Source organism: Ceratosolen solmsi, unplaced genomic scaffold (assembly GCF_000503995.2).
Source record: "Ceratosolen solmsi marchali unplaced genomic scaffold, CerSol_1.0 scaffold14, whole genome shotgun sequence".
In the NCBI taxonomy this organism is placed as follows: domain Eukaryota; kingdom Metazoa; phylum Arthropoda; class Insecta; order Hymenoptera; family Agaonidae; genus Ceratosolen; species Ceratosolen solmsi.
Window position 1 is genome coordinate 9,015,140 of NW_011948420.1, and position 10,531 is coordinate 9,025,670.

At 37.6% G+C, this 10,531-nt stretch overlaps 1 protein-coding gene across 1 annotated transcript in view; it reads left to right on the plus strand.

The window, feature by feature from the left end:
• Positions 1–5,177, plus strand: part of LOC105361061 (agrin) — a 47,484-nt gene extending 42,307 nt beyond the window's left edge. Inside the window, exons 6-9 of the mRNA XM_011498146.1 lie at positions 960–1,124; positions 2,364–2,486; positions 3,537–3,713; positions 4,723–5,177. Of these exons, the coding sequence (XP_011496448.1) occupies positions 960–1,124; positions 2,364–2,486; positions 3,537–3,713; positions 4,723–4,954 (697 nt within the window). The 3' untranslated portion in view covers positions 4,955–5,177. The remainder of the gene's footprint in view (positions 1–959; positions 1,125–2,363; positions 2,487–3,536; positions 3,714–4,722) is intronic.
• The last annotated feature ends 5,354 nt before the right edge of the window (positions 5,178–10,531 follow it).

The window sequence follows — 10,531 nt, forward strand, 5'->3', positions numbered from 1 at the left end:
GTTTTTCTATGCTATTTTATCTCTCACTTATATTGATGTAGTTTTAATTTTTTTTCCTAATACCGTTTCCAGTGCAATATTAATCGTTAATACTATGATAATTCCTTAATTATCAACCTGAGATTTAACGTTAAAATTTATTGTGAGAAATTATTTAAGGTTCGTATGCCGCCATAACAGTCTATTTATAATAAGATGAGAGTTTATATTGGCGGTCCACGAAGAAACTTCAATACTAACACACACTTTTATAGATGATAATAAAATATATTATACTATAAATTATAGTAAATGGTACACTATAAAATTATACAATGATAGAAGTAAATTAGTTATTTGAATGTAAAATTGATAGGAAGATAAAAGAAAGGTTGAATGCCTAATTCGCAAAAGTACATTGGAACGACGTTGATATCCGAAAACAAAATAAATATTTCGCCTGTAAAATCCTTTTGTAAAATCATCGATTGTCCCTATAATCCAATGTCAAAAATCATAATTATAAATTATTTCATTGATCAATATTCTCATCACAATAAGTTGTATTAGGCACAACTCGACAGTTAGTTTTTAAATTCACTACTTGATTTTAATCGTAAGATCTATCGTAAAGTTCAATGCGTGGGGAGCATTAATTTAATTAATTTGTTTAATCATCGTGTACATTATAGCGATAGAGTATTCTCATTACATAGTAGGGTATAATTTTTTCATGACAATAAAACAAAGGCGATTCCCGGGAATCAGAATAGATTTTTCGTGGATGGTGCGCGAGTCACTCGTGAGTTTGCAAGCTTCTCAAGCTTACAATATACCGCGAAACAAAATTATCTTCGTTTTGTATATAGACGCATTGTTTAACGCAGAGGATATAATTGATATATATATATATATATATATATAAAAGGCCTTAGAGCTATTTCACTACTGGATATTGAAATGCAATTAAATCTACTTAGAAATACAAGAAGAAAAGTAACGGCCGTGGACTTTGAAAAGTGTCGAACGCGCCTATCCAAGTGCGTCAAGCAACAGCAGCACTGCGGAACCGAAGCCGATCCAGTTTGTGGTAGTGACGCTAATGTTTACTCCAACCAGTGTCACTTGAATGTCGCCATTTGCATGTAAGTGTGCCGCGCAAATTTTTACTTCTCCTATTAAGGCCAACGTTAAATGCCATTTTTCATTCGCACTATCTCAAATGAAAGTCGACTGCACGGCTTATCCGATCAATCGACTCATTAGTTTTTTGTTTTTTGTTTATTGTTTTTAACAACAGGATGCTAATTAATAGACATGAAAGGGCGATTATGAAGTAATCGATTCCTACGGACTAACGAATCGATGTTAATGCCTTGGATTCCATAATGATTTCAAGCCTTTACTTGGAATTATTACGATTACCCACGCCCTCGATTACCCATGATTATTCGCGCATCCGATTAGGTATTCGTGATAAAAGCAACGTGATATCATGAAAGAAGCGAGTCGAAATTATTTGAAAAATCAACAAATAAATGACTTTTCACGAGACGTAATTATTGGTGAGAGGAGAATGAGATGGAGCATTTTCACGGCATATCTCGTTAATATAACGTTGTGAGTTAACGACAATTATTCTACTTATTGTTTATACGTCGTGCAATAATACGAGCTGGGCTCATACGAACGAGGTTCGTTCGTTCGTTCTTCGCACGTGCGCGCGTATCCTAATGGCAAAACGTGTTCGGGAACATGTCGCTGCTGGGAGGGGCGAAGGGTTGGGCTCGCGATGCTATTATAACCTTACGCTCTTACGATGTTAGGAATTTGAGGTTCGTAGGTGACTTGCGAGAAACGCAATAAACTAAAGCGTATTTACATAGGAGCTACAGTGTAAATCTCTCGGGGACAGAAGACACCGACGTTTGTCGTATTCGAGTGTCTTTCCATCTCCATGACAATGCACACGTTGGAATGCGTCGATGCGTTATGGTGGATTGTACTATTAGCAATGATATTTGGCCTAATAAAATTGCACGTTGATTGTGAATTTGACGTTGAAACGTAAGATGTGAGAAATAAATAAGGTAAGATGATAGTTAATGCGTGAAATTAATGAATTTCGTCGAAAGAATATTTGTTCTCGCAGGCATTTTTAAGGGCATCGTAACGAAATGCACGTGGTACGCAATATGTAGAATTATAATAATGACGATATTAATGGGCGGGCAATGTAATTGAATCGGCCAAGGACTCGTGTGTGAATAAATTAAGTAAACGGCTTAGCCAAGCTTATCTCACGCGTTATAATAAAAGGCCCATTCTCTCTGTCTATTAAAACTAATAGCTACGCATAATTTTTTCATTCGAATCTTTTTCAGGAAAGGCATCCAGTTGGCTCACGTAGGCGCGTGCACGACTTTGAAGGACACGGAACATTGTCCCGATGATTGCAACGATATTCCAGAGGAACCAGTTTGCGGCAGCGACGGCAACGTCTATCGGCACGTCACTATTAATCTTAATAATCTTAAGAATCGTTCCCCTGCTATTTCCTTTATTCGCGAACTATCCGATTATGAGATTATCATATCGTAAAAATTAACGAGGTGTTTTATATGAAAATGTAGAGCAAAGGGAACGAGGCAGGTTTCATTGTTTTTCTTTCCTTCATTCTTTCATTCTTTCATTCTTTCATTCTTTCATTCTTTATTTCTTTCATTCATTCTTTCATTCTTCTCCCCAGAAATTATAAACTTTTCGTGACTAAAATTTATGAAGCGTTGGATGTTTATGAATAAATACGATATGGTAATTGTTAATGGAATCGATTTTCCGCTGAGGTCGATTACGCCTTTTATATATTTTTGCTTAAAAATTAGTCAAGTCCTGATGAAAACGCGAAGGAAACCAGTTGATAAAGGTTAACTAACCGGATGGCTCATAGCGGACATATTTTTAGAAATTCTCCGTAAAATATTATTATTCTTGAAGTAAAATTTTATGAAACATAAGCGGTACGATATTCAAGAGGATTTATGTACTTACTTTTAATTATTATATAAATAAATAAATGCCTTTGAGTATTAAGCATTAGCTCGGCATAAGATATAAAAATATTCAGCGCAATAAAGGTACGATGATAGTGGGGGAGAGCTTTAAACATTTCCAAGCGTTCACGATTTGTGTAAAATAAATTTTCGCTCATCGTTAATTTGCTCAAAGCTAATTGTAGATCCATTTTAATATCCAACAAGCTCCATCAATTCGGAAACTCCTATCTTTATTTATTTATTTATTTTATTTTTTTTTTTTAAATTTTTTTTCATTTATTTATTTATTTTTTTATCTCGTTCTTTACTGTTCTTGTTCCAAAAGAGAGTAAAAACAGGTACGGGCTTATTGAATTTAAGAAAAATATTGAGACGGATAATCCACGAGGACGTATTAAACATCCATGAGCGTATGATCGGGCAGATTTTCGTTCGTGCGTAGTGAGGAAAGCGCACCTCGTCCTTTAAATACCTTTTAACGCGGCTGCATTACACCCACAGGTCATTGTGCCAGCTGCAGAAGGAGACATGCGGACAACGAGTGGTGCAAGTGCCCGCACAGCATTGTCGCACAACTGCACTCTGCAACCAGATTTGCAATAACGAGAAGCAGTATGTGTGCGGCTCGGACAACAAGCTCTACCGGAACGATTGCGAGATGAAAAGGGACAATTGCGGGTGAGCCAGTCTACTCCTTAAACGTTCCTTTACATCCTTTACATGTCTTGCTTTACACGTAACGCCCTTCGAACAGCGCCATCACCATTCGGTATTACGAATTTCAGATTTTCAATTAAACGCCTCGTGGCTGCCGGCATCATTTACATTGGCTTTTTAAAATATCACGCCGAAGGGGCTTGGAAAAATCATTTGAAGCGATATTTATTTATTTATTTTTTTTTCTTCATTGCTTTGTATTATTTGCTCGATTAACGAATTCGGGGGATAATAGGGGATAATAGGTGATCGATCGAGGCAGTGTAACGTACACCGAGAGTCGGCTCGGCTTATTTTCACGTAGAATTTCATAATCGATCGATAACGAGGTCGTTGCTCGTATTATCTCGCGCCTCAACGAAAACAATAGCACTCGGTATATTTATATCTATTTTATCCGCCAATTAACAATCATTTACTTACATACAGATGTTCGGCTACCCTAATGATAATAACGATAATGATAATAACAATAACAACAATAATAGTACATAATAATAGTAAACATATGACAATTGCATGTTATTAAGGGGATGAATGAAGGTAAATGAGCCGCGAATTAGCTCGCAGCTGCTGGCATTATTATAATTCCTATGAATTATATGAAAGAGGAATAATGTGTATTTAAAAGGATGGAAATTATGTGCGGGATTTTAATTCAATTCATCTTGAAATGCATTATTAGCCGGGGAATTATGTTGGTTGGATTAATTTTAGCGGTAGGTTGGCGAGCATTGGCGCGAGTATTGCGAAAAGACGGGGTAAAAGACGAAAAAGACGGCGAGTGAGTATGAGACGGGAAATGAAATATAAGGGATGGCAGAGCATCCATTTAACGAACGTTTGACTCTAATGGCATAATAAATGTTTTATCAAGCCTGTTGGGAAATAAGGAGTATCCGCAATTTAAAGACAAATTGCCCGTTGGGCTTGGAATTGAAAAGCGTAAAAAGTAATGTTGTATTTGCAGAAAGCACATATACGTGGTGCCGTTGAAGCGGTGCCTCATGGGTTTGGAGTTCCACGGCTGCAACACGATCTGCACCTTGGAGTACGACCCGGTGTGCGGCACCGATAGCATGACCTACGGCAACGAGTGCTTCCTTAACATGGAGATTTGCCGCTCGAGGAACCGCGTCACCAAGATGCATCACGGTATCTGCGGAGAGCCCGTGGATGATCCGAAGAACTACTTGTACTAGGCGCGATAGAGCATGACGGATGTCCTAGGAGCGAGCGAGAGAGATAGAGAGAGAGAGAGAGAGAGAGAGAGAGAGAGAGAGAGAGTGGCCATTTACCGGCGAAATATCTTTTTGATTCGCAGGTGATGTGTCGACCGTGAGAGTGTTGTCTTTTTTATTTTAATCATCGTCGATACATACGAGGGCGGGAGGTGTGAGAGATACGAGGAGGAGGAGGAGGAGGAGGAGGAGGAGGGGGGAGGGGGGGTTTAAGAGATTATTGCTTTAAAAAATTATAAATGCTAGCTCCGTGTCATTCGAAGCCTCGCCGAGTGCGAAGCACGAAAGACGAGAGAATCAAATTATAAATGATGGGTTTGGATGGGCAGGGCGACTCGAAGGATATTAATTTAAGCTTCGCGGACGTTGCGGAGCTTACGAGCGCACTACCATCGTTCTTATTTATTTTATATCTATGTAATTTAATGTTTAATTTATATACGATGAAAAATGAGGAATGGATAATCTATTATCAATACCATCGACGCATAAATGTATGGGATTGGGCGATCGACAATCAAGAAGTGCCAAGAGACGAAATTACGAAAGCACGGAAGCTCGAAAATTATCGAGTCACGTCCCCATTATTCCATGTCCTCTCATGCCCCACTATCCTTAGAACCATATGATTATTTATTGTAGATTTTTTATATAATGCACTATTGTCATTAATGTTACTTTCTATACGAAGGAATGGAAATTCTAATAATATTATATTATTATATTATTGCCCGTGCAAACGTCTGATGATGGAGTGTTCATAATGAAAATTTTCAATAAAGCCGCATGTATTATTCATTCTTATAACTGTACTATTTGTAATATTTGTGCTTCTTAATATCTCTGCTCTCATCTCATGTCGTTAATTTATTCTCCAAAAACAAACTTCCGAGCATCGTTTTTGTGTAATAATCATATTATGCACGCTCATATGCTACGATCAATAAATTTATATTTTATACCACGCATTTTATTTTTATTTTATCAACACCGACCGATAGTAGGGATACATCATGTATGTTTATTATTTTCGTTACCCGATATTTCATTTTCTTTCTTACTTTCTTTCTTTCTTTCCTTACTCGATACAAGCAAACGAAACATTTTCTTTAAATTTAATTACAGCATATTATTTCATTGGGTATTAAAAAAAAAAAAAAAAAAAAAAAAAAAAAAAAAAAAATACTTACTATTAATTACAGACGAAATAATAAAAGTAATAAAAATAATTTCATTGCTGTTGTTGTAAACTTCATTAATTATTTTATTGTAAAAAAAAAAAAAACCTTGAAATTTTCGAAAAATTCTCATTATTTTATCGTTGCTTCTCATATTAAATAACAAGACATCCGGCAAGGAAGGAATTTGCCAATAATTAAAATTGTTGTTTACAGTTTTATTATCTTATTCATTCGTTATTTTTATTATACATTTTCCATCGCACGGGCAACGGGAAAATATAAAAAACAAATTTACTAATAAATAATATTGTATTAAGGGAGAATGTGAGTGTGGGAATGAAGTAATAAGGATGAAGGATCGACCAGGAACAAGTGAATTCCGGTTGATGCGCGGATAGATTAAAAAAGTGCGGATCATTAGAGGCTAATGAAGCACTACACGAGTAAATAAAAATAACAAATTACACGGTTGACTTTGGAGTTATATTTTCAACTAATTACGTCCTTATTTATCGTCGACAGATGTAACAATTAATTTTGTATACAAATTATGGCCGACCTTAGAAATAACCGCAGAACTTTCAAATGGACATTTTAAATTTTGTCATTATGTATTCGAATTCTTATATACATATTTACATTTACATTTAATTTCCGAAATCAATGAGCTTACGAATTTTCAAGTTTTTCGTTCAATAATCTTCAATAATACACAGAGTCGCCAACATATTCAACTAACAGTAATTAATTGTTTATTATTGATATAACATGTACTTTTTTATTTATATTTCACTACAAATATACCTCCGACTATGGATAATTTATTTTTATTTGATCAGCATAACATATTTATTATACTATTAAACGATTATTTCATATTTTTCATTTAGGTTGTTAATTCTTTAAAGACAATCATAAACATTCTATTATAAATTCAATGTAAAAGCAATTTTATTTAATTTGTGTTTTAGTTATATCTGATAATATATATTAATAACGATGTTTTTTTTCAGTTTAAACTTATTATTTCACTTATTTTATGCGAGGGACAAAATTTTATATCCTTTAACATTTTGTAATAATCGCTTAATATTCTAAAATGGTGTAAAGTTTAAGAAGCTAAAATGTAAAATTTAAAAAAGAAGGTAATTACTAAATGCATTGCATAACAAATGGATACAATTTTTACATTAATAATAAAAATTGTTTAATTCGAAGTTGCAAGTAGTTAAGTGTCAAATTATTTAATAATAATTAATAATTACCATACGTGGCCATAAGTAATAAATCACGAGACGCGTCATCATAATCTAAATTAGTTTTCATGTAATAAAAATTTAGCTTACTTATCAATAAATATTTTAATATATTTTCCTGTACCATATATATATATATATATATATATATATATAGTAATAATGCTTATTATTAATTATTATCATTTTAAATTTGATTTCATTAATGCAAAGTCTGATGTTGTCATCGTACATATATAATATCAAATTTGATAAAATTAAGTAGATGTTATCTCGAAGAATAATAAGAAAATTGATTGATGTGTGAAGTCATTTTGTAAAACTGTTTTAAGAAAAGTCAGTTATTGGAAAGTAAATAGCTGAGAAGCTCATTTAATCGATCGCTAAATCATTATTACGCTATTTTGTGCGTTGGCTGACCATTTAATAATTATGCGTCCCATTATCAGTCTTAATCAAACTGTCGACGTAGACTGGCAGCCTGCAGCTGTGCGCCTAACAGATAAAAGTTTTTGAAAAAAAAAAGAAGTAAATCAAGAGATTCGTTGGAGAAGCCTCGGAGGAACAAGAAGCAAGTGAGAGTAGTAATTTATTGCATACAGGAGGACAATTTGTGCAGATAGTCGTTAGGAGATGGAGTCGACTCCTCCCCTTCCTCTTCGCTGACAACCGTCAACGCCACAATTATCATTAGGCGGCCCGGCGATCGATCGACCGGGTCCCCTACAATTTACCGGCCGTCAAGGAAGGCAGGTGCCGCGTTTACCGACTGGCACCGCTGTACCTTCGTAGTGGCTGTGGACTGGCCGGCCGGAGCGATTGCCCCGTGGTACGTGACGAGGTGCCGTCGCCTCCGACGGCATACCTAGGTGTCGCTCGCGCAGGCGGCGTGGGTCGTCCCCGTCGCGTCGACGCGTCTGACTACTAATCGATAGTGCCACCAGGTGTCGGGACGACTGGCCGAGCGAGCTATTGACAGGTGCCGTGTCCGGAGCGGCCAGCAGCATGGCGCCCAGTGTTTACGACAACTGATCGCCCGTGTTCGCTCGAGCGGGGCCCGACGCTACGATCATCCTGGCTACGCGTACGCCAGCACGAGAGTCCCAAGGGAGCTCGAGCTCGTCCGCGGCTCGGCTCCGAGAGGAGCGCGCAGCTCCGGGTCAAGGGACGCCGGCAGTCGTCGAGGGGACGCGGCTCGAGCCCAGCGGACTTGCTGAAACGTGAGTGATAGAGCCGACGATCTACGCCTACTCTACCAGACCCACCGCGCCCCCCCCCCCCTGCCACTTCCCTCTCGCCGTCACCGCGCGCACGCACGTAGAGAGAGAGAGAGAGAGAGAGAGAGAGAGAGAGAGGGTGCCACCGGCTGGTTGCCGGAGGTGATGAAGCTTTCGCCCTGGCCGCCGTCTCCTTGGCAGCTCGTGCGAAAGCTCGAACTTCTCCGGCATGCCGCTATGGCCCGCGTGTACGCGAACCCGTGGCCGTTGAGTACCGACCGCTTGCCTTGGGCCTCGTCCTCGGGAGGTATGGGACGAGAGACGCGCCTAGGTCGGCTTCCTAGGTCCGCCGATAATCGCCGATTCGAATAAGCGACGAACGTTGAACGTTGTATGTATGATGATTGCCGTCGTCCTCGTCGACTATAAACCAATTTTCACATTATTCACCTTGGGCCTGGAGTATTTGCAATGACGTACTACTCGCCGCCTATTTGCCAACTACTAATTGCTGGACCGCGATGCAATCGTATCGATGGCTCGGGCTGTAACTCGATCTAATAGATACAATTACCTAGTGATATAGGAGTTGCCGAGTCGAGTGTAGTGGAATCGAGTGAATTGCAATAAGAAAAGCCGGCTAATTAAATGCAGAGATCGCATTGGATATGTCGAGGGTCAATCTTCATTCATAAATATCCATTATTTCATTAGGTTAGGCGACCGTAGCGGCCCTGTTGTATTCCTGAACAAGGACCCGCCTTATTTTCACTTCGATAGACTTTCACCTCCTAGATTAAAATATCGATCCCACGTTTACTTCGAACGAGAATCGACACTTCTTTTTAGCACGTGATTACTCACACGTACTCTTTATGACACGCTCACAAGCACGCGAGCACACACGCGTAGATAGCGAGAGAGAGAGAGAGAGAGAGAGAGATTGCGTGCGTGCGCGCGTGCGTGCGCGCGTGCGTGCGGTAGAGACAGGCGCATAATAGTCATTAAGTAAATCTCTTTATATCATATTAAATTACGAACTAAACGCGTGTGCACACGTTTATAGCTTAGACAACTAATTGAATTATCTTAGCGTAATTCTAAGAAAATTACTTATCCAATCATAAAATTAAAAAATTTTTACATCGTTGTGAAAGGGCCGTTTAAACGTTTTAGCAACTAGTTTAGCTTTATCTTTCACTATCTCCATATAATCGACTCCTACAACTTTTGTATTTTAATATTACATTATAATTAATTTGCCCTCTTCGTCATACGTAATCGGTTGTCTCATTTTTTCTCTCCATAATCTATATCATACCTTATAAACCCATAAACCCAAAATCTTAATACAATTAAATAATAATAATTCGTACGGATTTCAATTTAAGAACCCTTTTCTTCAAAATTGTAGCAAAGCAAAATTGTAAAGTAATTTATAGAGTAATTAGACTCATAGACAATTGAAAATGCAAGACTTTCAATTATAATATTAGGGAAGAGAGCCTGACGATCCTAAGTAAGGATAGATAATTAAAATTTCCTCTAGAAAATCGTGGTGTATTGCGTGCATATTTGTGTTTTCGTACCATTTGTTGACATTATTATGTTACGAATAAACGAATCGTCAAATTTTTTTCTTCTTCATATTTCGAGCATAGAATTGTCAATATTATTGTTTTATTTTAGTGGGGCCGGGGCCGGGGGCGGGGGTGGGGCGGGGGGGGGGGGGAAACGAGAACAAAGGTCGACAATTCATTATTATAAATCTCTGCTCAACTTTTGTGTAATGTATGTAATACAAACTTTTAACTTTGCATGTACTATCCTTACTTTATTATTCTATTTTCGTAATACAAACCACAACAAACAACAAACAACAAA